General features: G+C 35.9%; 1 protein-coding gene across 1 annotated transcript in view; it reads right to left on the bottom strand.

Moving 5' to 3' along the window:
- The window catches only part of BCAP29 (B-cell receptor-associated protein 29), a 35,427-nt gene that overhangs the window by 18,157 nt on the left and 3,573 nt on the right, over positions 1 to 13,697 (bottom strand). The window contains exons 2-5 of the mRNA XM_005858462.2: positions 12,349 to 12,449; positions 6,702 to 6,852; positions 5,462 to 5,597; positions 733 to 841 (exon numbers count right to left, since the gene is read on the bottom strand). Coding sequence (XP_005858524.1) covers positions 733 to 841; positions 5,462 to 5,597; positions 6,702 to 6,852; positions 12,349 to 12,449 — 497 coding nt within the window. The remainder of the gene's footprint in view (positions 1 to 732; positions 842 to 5,461; positions 5,598 to 6,701; positions 6,853 to 12,348; positions 12,450 to 13,697) is intronic.

The following is a 13,697-nucleotide window of genomic DNA, read 5'->3' as shown; positions in this document are numbered from 1 at the left end:
AAATTCTCAGCTGACATCCAGATTTTTCTTACTCTATGCCAACCCATCTTTTTCAAGGAATGCTTTCCTTATATCTGGCAGATAGGAAATATTAGGGCTTGAGATTAGCAATATACTTTCTTTAAAAAAAAATTTTTTTAATCCTCACCCAAGGATATGTTCTTATTAATTTTTAGAGAGAGAGAAACATCAATGTGAGAAACACTGATCAGCTGCTTCTTGTACATGCCCAGACTGGGATCAAACTGCAACCTGGGTACGTGCCCTGACCAAGAATCAAACCCGCACCTTTTTGGTGTACAGGATGACACTCCAACCAACTGAGCCACCCAGAGCCAGGGCAGCAATATACTTTCTTATAACCAAACTGTCCATCTGTGATCACTTCTTTTAAAGGAGCAATATACTATAATGGAAGAATGTGATTTATTTTCCAATAATGTGTTCATAAGCAACTTTTTAGGAACATAGCTCTTTTGCTAAGGTAAGAACATCTGTATTTACAACACAGATCTGAAACACCTACATGTTTTTCTGTATAACACAGCATGTTTCTCTTGGCTGAAACAATGTTTTATCTTCATATTTGAGCAGGAATTTATAAATAGGTCGCTCGTGGTATTTCAGTCAGAAGAACTATTTAGCCATTAGATTTGTTTTAGGGAAAACAGTGAAGTGTAACAGCATAAAATATCATGCTCTTTTTGCTTTGGCACATGCACACAAAGTTACCATCTGAAGTCTTCTTTAGTTCAGTTTTCAGTTTTTCCTTGTCTTCTACCAGTTTTTTATTTTCTGCTTCCAAAATGTGTTTCTCTTCCTTGTTATAGCTTTTCAAGAGCTATCAGAAAAGAGAGTTATAGAAGTGAGCTTAGATTGCAATAGCCAGACATTCTTCCAGGAAATGGTCTGAGTAATGTATTGAAAATTATTGGTCTATTTTATTCTTTGTCTTTCTCGTATTTTATAATTTTCTACAATGGGATTCTGCTAACATAAACGTGACTTTTGGCAAACACACATAAATTTCTCCTTACAATGGTTAAAATCTCAAATGAAAATAAGAGGTTCTGGTTGGGCTATGATTAAAGTCGTATTTTCAAAAGTATTTAGGTAAATAACGTGCATATATTTTTATCAATTAAATGTAATGAAAATTCAAGTTAAAAAAACACAGTTCTAAGGCTATTAACTAGGAGATCATTATATTCCAGTTACAGAGCTGCAACCTGGGTTACTCAGACTATTTTCAAAAAATCTTTATTGTTGAAAGTATTACATATGTCTCTCTTTTTACCCCCCATTGACCCCTTATAGCCCGCCCTGCCCCACACCCCAGGCTCATTTGTAAGAGAAGAATATAATGTTGTCAGGGGGAAGTGAGTAAGTAGAAAATGAAAAGGACATCTCTATGCTTGGAAAATTCTATCGAATTTTCATTGACCAGTCTCCAAATTAATTTTATTCAGTTAATCCTTTATGGTGCTCTTCATATTTTAAAATCTATTCTGGCTTTTAAAATGTTTATGTTTCTAGCTTATCCTTTCTAGGCAAGAAAAATTAAAATCTGAATAGTACAGTAAAATATCTGACTAAAATAAAAACATAATTGTGGTGAAAGCCTGGGGTGGGGTGAGAACCAGGTAGAGGGAGACAATGGGGGGGAAATGGGGAACATCTGTAATACTCTCAACAATAAAGATAAATACAAAAAATTTAAAAACCTTAAAAAAAATAAAATAAAAACATAAGGGAGTAAAATTTCATGATCTGTATGTCTGGATGGAAACTACCATTGTTAATAGACTAAGACGTTGACATTGTAAAGAAATTTTAAGAAATTTAAGTTACTGAGAGGGGAAATTAATATTTGAAAAATAAAATATGTACACACTGTCATGGATTATTTGACTAAAGTGCAACATCCTGATACTGACAGTGTCCATAGGTGAAAAAGCAACATAGGACAATTTTAAACAGACTGACATAGAAAAGAATTTCTATTGCATATGGTTCCTTTTCTAATGTAAGCTGGTATATTCAACAAACAAAATGTTCTACTGAGCACTGACTACATGCAAATTTTTACAACAGTAGGGTTATAAAGGATAAAATGTAGAAGAAATATGATCCCTGCTTTCAGGTAACTTCAATTTAGTGAAAAGGATGAGACAAGAGCATACTGTAGCACAAGATCAAATACAGTACTTTTGTGTTATAAGAGAGATTAGGCAGCTCAGGAGGAATCAAAGCTCTACTAAGTATATTATATAAGCCCAGTAAATTGTATTTAGGAGATAAGAAGACTGAAATACACACAACTGAAGAGGACTTTTACTTTCAAAATTAAAAAAAAAATTTTAAATTAAAGAGCAAAAATAAGACCAAAAATTTTTTCTTCAAATCTCTATGAATTTGTTGCCCATATTCAAATTCGAAACAATCCTCATTGTTGCTTCACTGCTTTTAGGTCACAGAGTCTCCAGTAATTGGAAGGGAACCATGGAGTTGTAGGAATGTTTATCACACTGACTGCTTAAATTATTATGCCATTTACTTGGAAAAGTTGGATGTGTGCTGGTCTTGTAAATAAGGTTTCATTACTGCACCTGTAAACTTGTCCGTATTTATTGTGTGTGACTTGATGCTGGAGAAACTGAAATATGAAATTCAACAGCTACCAGCTACAATAATGCATGTGTTCACTGTCCTACACACCTTATCCCATCTTGGTAAGGGATTTGAAAAAAAAAACTGGTCAGAAGTAAAGCTCCATCACTGTTGTTATTTTAAAGCAATTAAAAATTAATTGGTCTTTCATAATTATTTCATTTAATTAAGTGACTATCAGAACACAAAAGGGTCTCAGGCACCATCAAAAGGTACATAACAGGCTAGCTACCAGCGAAGGGACAAAGCAACGTGGTTAAGAGTGGATTCTTAGTTTTATCACTTAGTGGAATGCTTTTGTGCAAGCCACTTCACATTTTTGTGCCTCCACTTCCTCATGTACAAAATGCACATAACAACAGTATCAACCTCATGGGGTTATTGCACAAATTAAGAGTTAATACCTCACTGTAAAGCATTTGAAGCGATACCTGGCACCCGTTAGCTATTATTTATGACCTTGAGGTCCCGAACACATGAGGTGACTTGCCCTAAGTAACAATGCTCATTATTTGGTAGAGTTGGGACTAGTACCTAAGTCTCTTAGATCCCAGGGTAATATACTTTCCATTAGGTAATGTGCCTCTGATAGAGAGTGAAGAGGTGTTTTAGCAATTTTATCCTTCTTTAACTAGTATTTAAAAACCTACATGAATGAAATATCTTGAAATAAAAGTCATCTTTGACCTTCTGACCCAAGGCCTTTCTTGGTCACTTAGATGCACTTTGGGCACTGACAGAGTTTATGTCCAGCTCACAGACTTTCTCTCCACTATGTACTGATTTTAGCCCAACATACTTGTGTATCTCTAATGATCTAAGACCATTGATTGGGTCAGAGATATGCAGGAAGCAGGGAATCAGGACAGCATGGAACCAAAAGTAAGAAAAAAAACAAAAGAAAAAAATTGTGGAGGATCAAAGAATCAGTAGTCATAAAATAAACTTCCTTGCAATAGTAACTGGGTCTGAAAACAATTCCAAAAATGTTTTGAGGAAGATGCTTTCTTTGAAGGACAAGACTAATTTAAGTACATTAATTATGATGTATATAAGAAAAATAATAGTACCAAAACTTTACAAAAACACTTTACATTTCCTTAGAGATGAAGAGTAGGAAGAAAATAACTAAAGGATAGGAGTAGCAGCTACAACTCATCAATCTGACATGATGGGCATAATGTTAAATCAAGATAGGCACACGGTTAGACTATAAAGACAAGGCTGCGTGCTGTGAGGTTAGCCTTCATATTAATTAAAACTTTGAGGATTTTGTTTTCTTTTTACCATTGGGAAATAAGATCAAATGATAGAAAATGAAGCAAGTAATATTAAGGTACAAAATGAGGCTCATTCTGTTGCTGAAACAGTCTCTCCCAAAAAGGCAAAAATAACCGATAGCTTGCTTTTATATTCAGAAATATCAACAGCTTGACTTCCCAGACCTATATTTACTACAAAGGGAAATTTACATGACATCTGTGAATCAATGCCTTTTAAAACAGAACAAAACAGAGTGAAAAATAAACTAACGCTTATTCTCTAAAAGTTTCCTTTAAAGATGCTGGATATAATCTAAGAAACATTTTTAAATTCTATTTCTATAAAAATACCTTTTTGACCCTGGTTGGTGTGGCTCAATTGGTTGGAGTGTCTTCCCATACACCAAAAGGTTGTGAGCTCAATTCCCAGTCAGGGCACAAACCTAGGTTTTGGATTCAGTCCCCAGTTCGGGTGCGTGCAGGAGGCAACCAATTGATATTTTACTCTCACACTGATCTCTCTCTCTCTGAAAAATCAATTAAAAAAAACTTAAAAAAATATACCTTTCTGTTGTAGTGAAAATAAGGTAGACATCAACAAATGTAAAAGAGGGTTTGGAGTAGGTGACCATGACACTGCAGCACCAAGCAGAACTTTTTGAAATGAGTTTTGACTTATTTAATAAGTTTTAGAAAGCTTTATATTGTACTCTGCAATACCTAACTCATTTAGATTTGATGAAAGGTGGTGCTTATAGTTCTTTCTATAAGAGGCGAGGCTTTAGGACTTGGGTAAGAATCTGAATTCTCTACTGTTAGACTTTTTACATAAATACAACTTGGTCTAACATATAATTGATTGTTTGCATTTCATTAATCTACAATAGGGAAATAATCTTATTGCATTATTTTAGGAATGCTTTCTTTGAGAAAATCTGTTTTGCATCTGATTGGTTCTACTGATTCTTTTTACTGAAAAGCAGAATTAGCAAAACATGGGGCTTAATCTGAACTGAAAACCACTTACATGTGAGATCTGAGTTCTAAATTTTAAAATTAAGAAAAAAAAATGCCCAAAGTAATTTTGTATCTTTCCTTTTTTCCATTTGTTCTTCTTTTTCTCCCTCCACATCTCCCACCCCACAAGCCTCCTTGGCCTCAGAGGTAGTGTTCAGGGGCCCTGGACATGGAGATGTTCTCCTTTCCCATCTAATTGGTTCTTTTTAAAAAATATACATTTTTATTGATTTTGGAGAGGAAGGGAGAGGGAGAGAGACATAGACACATCAATGATGAGAGAGTATCACTGATTGGATGCCTCCTGCATGGCCCTTACTGGGGATGGAGCCCACAATCCAGGCATGTGCCCTTGACCGGAATCGAACCTGGGACCCTTCAGTCTGCAGGCAATGCTCTAACTACTGGGAAACACATGGCCAGAGCAAGCAAATGCTCTTTTTGAAAAACAATATACCACCCCTTGGGAATATTAACATTTACATAAATTTTTAAAAAGAAAATTTAAATACCTGTTTTAGTTTTTCATTCTCTTTCATGAAGTTTCTGGCAGCCTCGTTAGTACTTTCTGCTTGATTTTTAAGTTCTCCTTTGTTTGACATTTCATTTGCCAGCTGAGTAATAAGGGTAACCAGACGTCTCAATACTCTAAGAAAATAAAAATAAAAACGTCAAAATAAATAGTCTTGGTCAAACAACTCTTATTTAGGTATGATGGTAGAGAGAGATGATGGTTAAAGAAGACATATTTAAAAAAAAAAAATCCAAGTCTTCCAGTCAAAACACGCCTGTGTCTCATTCATTTAGAATCTTTGTTAGAAGACTAGCATTTGGAATATAGATTCAATAGTACTTACTAATTTAATAATTTTCTTTGTAGAGGCCTCTAGCCAGGAGGAGGAGCAGAAACGGAATTTCAGACAGTGTGGCAGGGCCAGTAAGAAGTCCTTATCCGCCCCCCCTTCCCCACCCCCAGTTCAAAATTTGCTATTTGAAGAGCATTGTATGAGGCTGGTCATGCCCCCAAACTGCTCATTCACATTTATGGGTAACTCCCATTGTTAGAAGTAGTAACTAATACCTTCAATTATTCACTCAAAAGACATTTCCTCAGGAACTGCTAAGAGTTAAGTACTGCTTTAGGCCCTGGGAACATAGCAAGAACCGAGACAAAGTCCCTGTTCTCAAAAGGTTCTATTTGGAGAAGCAAGAGTTAAAATGAAAGAATGAATGATATTCCAAAGAAAAGTATATATACATTCTATGGGAGTGTGCAAGAGGAGACCTACTTACTTTGGGGGAAGTGATGGTCACAGAGGCTTCCTTTAGAAAGAGACTGAAGGATGAAAAGTTAGCCAGGGAAAGAGGGAAGAGAAAAAGGAAAAACAGGTGTGAAGACCCTGAAATAGGAAGGAACTGGGGACATTATTAGTAACTCAATAAATATTCGCTGCAAGAATGAATGAATGAACACTGGAGGTCAGTGTGGGAGGAATGTGGTGTACATGTCAGAGAACAGTATGAGACAAGGCTCCAGAGAGAAGAGGGGCCAGATCATGCGGGGCTTACTAACCTTTCAAACCTACAAGCTATAACTATTGCTTTTTATTTATTTGGGTATATAGTCTGAATTCTTTTATGAAGATGTTAGTATACTAAATATTATAGAAAAAAATCTATTGTGTTGGTTAAAAAATGAGAAACATAAATTATGTTTTTAAATTGTTTCTGGTTGTTTTTTTTTTTACTTACAGCCAAAAAAATAATGAAAATCCAGAAATGTAAAGATTTCTTTGAGACCTAAAAAGTTTCATCTGTGTATGTTCATGGGCACCAGGTCTGCTAGGTGAGCCCTTTTCAATGACAGCAGTAGAGGAATATTTCCTTACTTCTCTCACAGCATCTATTAGAGAAGAAGAGAAAACATTACTTTTAACAATATAAAATTAACCTTTGCCGGTGTGACTCAGTTGGTTGAGTATCATCCCATGCACTGACAGATCACTAGTGCGATTCTCAGTCAGGACACATGCCTGGGTTGCAGGCTCCATCCCCAGTAGGAGGCATGTAGGAGGCTGCCATCAATCTATGTTTCTCTCCCTCTCCCTTCCTCTCTCTCTCTCTCAAAAAAAAAAAAAAATCAATGAAACATATTTTAAAAAAATAAAGGAATATGAAATTATAATAAAAATGGTTAGCAGTTTTAGAATAACTAACCTAACTTCTAAATGATGGACTTCAGGTAGGGGCTGTTTTTTCTTTTCCTCTACATTCTTGGGAGGGCACCATGCTCAAAACAGATGATCTGTACGTGGATACCAGTGGTAATCCTTGAATGGAACAGCATTTTTGTTTTTTACTATTCATCTAGAACTCATCATCATTGTACCATCTCTCATCTCTAGCTACACTGAAACTATTATCCTTTATTCTTTCTATACCTAATGGTTCAGTAAATTTTAATCTATTGACAATAACATATAGGTCATATCCCACTACAATCAATTCTGAGACTATCCTACTTCTCTTACTGTACTAGCATTTTATGATGTCATTTTGTTGATGGTTTCCTTTGCTGTGCATAAGCTTTTTAGTTTCATGTAGTCCCATTTGTTGATTTTTGCTTTTGTTGCCTTTGCTCTTGGTGTCAAGTCCAAAAAACCAATGCTAAGACACTTACCACCTATACTTTCTTCTAGGACTTTTATGGTCTCAGGTCTTAAGTTCAAGTCTTTAATACATTTTGAGTTAATTTTTAAAATTTTATTTTTCAATTACAGGTTACATTTAATATTATTTTGTATTAGTTTCAGGTGTACATTAAAATAATTTTCATATGGTATAAGAGAATGTTCCAGTTTTCCCAACATCATTTATTAAGAGATTGGCCTCTCCCCATTGCATATTCTTGGCTCTTTTGTCATAAATTAATTGAACATATATGTGTGGGTTTATTTTTGGCTCTCTGTTCTGTCCATTGATCTATGTGTCTGTTTTTATGCCAATACCATGTCTTGATTATTACTATAGCTTTGTAATATAGTTCGAAATCAGGGAGCATAATACTTTTTTTTAATTTATTTGAGAGAGAAAGAGAGAGAGAAAGAAACATTGACTTGTCATTCCACTTATTTATGCATTCTTGTATATGTCCTGACTAGGGATTGAACCCGCAACCTTGGCATACCGGGATGATGGTCTAACCAACTGAGCTATCCAGCCAGGGCCATGATGGTTCCAGCTTTGTTCTTTCTCAAGACTGGTTTGGCTATTTGGGTTCTTTTGTGGTTCCATACAAATTTTAGCATTGTTTGTCCCATTTCTGTAAAAAATGCCATTGGGATTTTGATATTGTACTGAATCTGAAAATTACCTTGGGTAGTATGAACATTTAATAATGTTAATTTTATAACCTATGAGCATGGAATCTTTTCATTTATTTATTCAATTTTTTTCATCAATGTTTTATAGTTTCCACCTTTTTGGTTAAATTTATTTCCAGGTATTTTCTCTTTGATGCAATTATAAATGAGTTGTTTTTTTCTTTATCCTCACCCAAAGATATTTTTTCCCCCATTGATTTCAGAGAGAATGGAAGGGAGGAAGGCAGAGGGGGAAGGGAAGAAGGAAATAAAAGAAAGAGAGAGACAGAGAGAAACATCAATTGGCTGCCTTGTGCAACCAGGTACATTGCCTGACCAGGAATCAAACCTGAGACCTTCTAGTGCATGGGATGAGGCTCTAACCCCCTGAGTCACACCAGCTTGGCATAAATGAGGTTTCCTTAATTTCTCTGATAGTTTGTTATTAGTGCACAGAAATGTAAATTTCTGCATACTGATGTTGTTTCTGGCAATTTTACTGAATTCATTTTTAGTTCCAACAGTTTTTGTGTGTGAAGTCATCAGGGTGTTTTCTTTTTATGTTTAACATTTCTTTTTTTAATATGTTTTTATTGATTTTTAGAGAGAGAGGAAGGGAGAGGGAGAGATATAAATATCACTGAGAGAGAAACATCAATGTGCTGCTTCCTGCATGTCCTTATTGGGGACAGAGCCTGAAAACCTGGCATGTGCTCTGACCGGGAATCAAACCATGACATCCTTGTTCATGGGTCAACCACTGAGCTCTATCAGCTAGGAGGGGGTAGCTTTTTTATAACTTCCTGTAATTCTATGAAAACTGGTCTTAAATTTTCTAGATCTATTAGGATTCATTTGGTAAATTATATTTTTTCTGCAAAATCACACATTTCATTTACGTTTTCCATTTGTTTGCCTATAACTATATAGATAGTTAATAAATAACTATATAAATAAGTAACTATATACAACTATATAAAATAGTTTTAAATTATCTTTTAAAAATTTTCTTGGTTTTAATAGTTATTTCCCTTTGTCATTTCTCAGATTGCCTCCATAAGATAGTAAGAGCATTCTAACCACTACGATATAACTAAAAACACAAAACAGTATTTATGGATTATTCGGAGCGGCCAGAGGAACCAAGGCACTTCAAGGGCCATTATGCTTGTGATCCAGCTTCCTACAAAATTACATGGAAGTATAATCCTGGGTTCATTACCCAGAAATGCTGAAAATTAACCAATAAAGTCAAAGAAGTTTATAAATGTGAATGGTCACCCAAACCCACCCATAGAATAAATCACCTGTATAATAACTAGGAGACTATGTCTGAAAAGCAGAATGGGGGCCACAACAAGGTGAGGTTGTGGCGTATAGTCAATTTTCTATAAACCATGTGGAGACCGTCTTTTTTGGGTCATTTGTGGAAACTTTCCAATTCCTGGGATGAATTTCTACTGACACTAAACATATTCCTGGGTTTTTTGCCTCCCTTCTGCCTATTCTCAACTGTGAAAACACACATAGATGCACATACACTTTTGACTTGGTATTGGCTCTAGGAATATAAATAAATATCTTGTAATGATTACCTTACTGAAGACAAGCAACAAGAAAAATGAAGTAAATTCCAAAGTAAAATATAAATTAAGCTTGAGTAACTAGTTTTGTATTTACCCCACTGTCATTCTAGTGATAAGAACACTGGATGATGTACTTTACTTACGTTACTGCCTTTAAACCTTCCAACCCTTCAGGGAAGTAAATGTTATTACCCTATTCTCAGATGTAAACACTGAGGCTTAAAAGGCAAGTCCCTATCTGCCTGCCTTTGCCATCCATGGCTTCCCTATTCTCTGGGAATTTTGCACTCTGCCCACCGATGTGAGCTACAGCCAACAGTCATGATTTGGGATTCAGAAACGGCTGCCAAGTGATAACACTTGGCAGTTGTGTGGTGGCCATTTCCTGCTTTGGGAATAGTCCGTGGAGATGAGGAAAAATGAAGCAGACCAGGGAGAAGCGCAGGGACACAAGGACACTTCAGTTCCTACTAGTTCCTACCTGGAATCTGGCTTCCTCCCTTCCCTGGCTTGCTCTGAAACAACCCCGTATTTATTATCAATTCCCCCTTCTTGCTCAAATCAGTTCAAACTGGTTTCTGATAAAAGCAACCACAAGAACCATGACTAAAGCTCCCCTTCCTTATACGGGTATGTGGCAGTTTTCAGTAGAAATTCTTGTGATAATTTTAGAGTTAGATCTCAAAACACTTTAGAGCTAGTAAAAGCCGCAGAGACCATCTCCTTCTCTCCCTTTACTTTGCAAATAGATAAACCAAACTCAAAGGAAATGCCATTCCAAAGGACAGTTAGTTAGCTGGTGGCAAAGTGGGACCTGTTTTCCTTATTGTTTACTCACTTGGTGTCACTCTGGAGATTAAATTGATAACATTAACAATAATGTACCATGAGACAAATACTGACATTTCTGAATGAGGCAGAAATCCATTCACACCCGGATGCAATTACCTAGTCATACCCTCTCAGTTGGTCCCAGGCTTATTAAAAGGATTCCATTTCAGAGGTTGGTGTTATGGCGTGTAGGAAACATTTCCTCACAAAATAGTGGCATACATGGTGGTTATGTTTCCAGGTTGGCCCTTGTAAAACTTAACCTAAAACACAACACTCTTTGGGAATTCTGAGGCAAAGCATACTCTCAGTGCATATTAAAAGCTGAAGTGCCAGCCCTGGCCGGGTAGCTCAGTTGGTTAGAGCATCATCCCAATAAGCCAAGATTGTGGGCTTGATCCCTGATCAGGGCACATGTAAGAAGCAACCAATGAATGCATAAATAAGTGGAATAACAAATCGATTTCTCTCTCTCTCTCTCTCTCTAATTAATCAATACATTTTTTTAAAAAAGCTGAAGTGCCAAGAAGTAGCTGGGTGGTCAGACAAGTTACTTAATCCTCTAAGCTCAGCTACTTCTTCTACAAAATATAATTATTTAGACTCACGGACTTTCTGGTTTGACAAGAATCTTAAGGGTTTACATCTAATATCTAAGATACCTGTTATCATGAAAATTTCAAACATGCTGAAAAGCTGGTATAATAAACAACCATATTCCCACCACCTAGATTCAATAATTGCTTTTCCCCACAATTGCTTTATGTCTTAATTTTTTAACCATTTGAAATTAAGTTGAAAATATCATGACACTTGTAATATTTTAGCACATAGCTTCTAAAAATAAGGACATATTCCTATAACAGGTGTTGGTAAACTTCTGTAAAGGGGCAGATAGTGAATGCTTTTGGCCATATGCTGTGTCTGCTCCAACTCTCCACTCTGTAGTTGTCCAGGGAAACATGCATAGACAATATATAAACAAATGGGCACGGTTATATTCCACTAAAACTTTAATTTCCAAAATTGGCATTTGTTCTGCAGACTGTAGGTTACTGACTTATAATCAATTTATAATCAACAAATGTAACAACACTGGTATCACAATAAGGTTAACAAAAATTTCCCAATATTCTCTAACAATCAGTCCATATTCAAATTTTTGCAGCAGTCCCCAAATGTCTATGTTGTAGTTGTTTTTTAACCAGGATCCAATCAAGATTCACAATCTGTATCTAAGACTTCTTTTGAGGGCCTGATGATTCTATTCCTCTATGCCTCCCTGACAGCTAAGCCCCTGGTGCCTAGGACACCACAGTTAGAAAGGGTTGTATAGCTGGCATCTCTGAAAAGTGGGCTATACATTGGTATACTTAAATCTTCAAACAACTTAAAAGACGCCAAGGACCACTGTACTCTGTTGAAATTTATGCTCCTGCATGTATAATAGTAATATCTATTAACTGTCTATATACAAATATCAATATCTGCTCTCTATATTGTCAATATACTATACAAAGTCAACTGTGTATCAATAGCAACACCGACTTAATTAAAAAACAATGAATTCATTAATAAAAATTAGAGTAAGCTTATTCAAAGGAGGAATCTAGTACTTACCTAGAAACAGAACAATCAATAGGACTATAATAGAAAGAAAAGCCTTGTTCCAAAAAGTTGCAATTTTACCCCAGACATTAAATGAAAAAATCTTCTGCCATCTGTAAAGCAATACAATTACATTAGGTATAAAAATATCAAAAGAATGTTTTGAAATATTTTCTGAATACTGAATTGACATTTTGGTAATTATTTAGTAAGTAAAAAGAATAACAGAAATTTATTTTTATGTCATATCAGAGCATTATTAATTCATAAGAACATTTCGTAAGATAAAGAACTTCTTCCAAATTTAATAATAACCTGTCATTTGATTATCTTCTGTCTGGTAGCTTAAATATTGTACAGTGAAAATAACTTAAAGGCAAGACACATGATTAAAATCTCAAAAAGGAATTATTATAGTAAAATCTTATATTGCTGATAGAAGCTACCACTTTGTATCTTTTCCCTAATCAGGGTAATAACTCGGAAATAACAAATATTGGTCCAACAATTAGCAACATTTGAGGAGTGAGGGGTCCAACTCTCTAAACTATTTATTTTTTTAAACTATTTTTACAGAGTACAATTTAACACTTACGCCAAGTAAAAGACTTTCCCTACCTTTACCAGGAATTTCAATACTCACTGAGGTATTACATACACATAGCAAAGTGCAAAAATTTTAAATATATGGCTTGATGAATCTATACACACATATATATGTATACACCCATGTAGTTACCACGATCAAGATTTAAACATAGAGGAAATAAAATGGGGTAATAAATAGTCTAGAATGGATGAATTAAAAGGTATAAACAAAGACATAGAGGTAAGAATGTATGGATTATAAATGACAAAGAGTGACAAAGTAACATCACACAATTGAAAAGGTAACAAACTTTGCACAAGGGCATTTGAAATGAATAACACATTTAATGATTCCAAATACACACACACACTAATAAAAGGGTAAAATGCTCGTTAGGGCGGACATCTTCCAGATGTCCATCCGGACAAAGCCTCAGCGGCTGCAAGGCCCAGGGCTCAGGCCTCCCAGTCGCTGTGGCCAGCAGTGGCAGCAGCAGCGGGGTGATGGGGGCGGCGCCTTCCCCTGATCAGCCCAGTCGCCTACTGCAGAGGGAGGCCAGACTGCGGCTTAGACCCACTCCCCGTGGCCTAAGCATCAGTCAGACATCCCTTGAGGGCTCCCGGACTGTGAGAGGGGGCAGGCCGGGCTGAAGACCCCCTCCTCAGTGCATGAATTTTAATGCACCAGGCCTCTAGTGTGTATGTGTATATATATGTGTGTGTGTGTGTGTGTGTGTGTGTGTGTATACACACATATAAATACATATTATATA

Source organism: Myotis brandtii, unplaced genomic scaffold, assembly GCF_000412655.1.
Source record: "Myotis brandtii unplaced genomic scaffold, ASM41265v1 scaffold1186, whole genome shotgun sequence".
In the NCBI taxonomy this organism is placed as follows: domain Eukaryota; kingdom Metazoa; phylum Chordata; class Mammalia; order Chiroptera; family Vespertilionidae; genus Myotis; species Myotis brandtii.
Note: the sequence above shows the minus strand (reverse complement) of the source record. Positions and strands in the feature narration are given on the sequence as shown.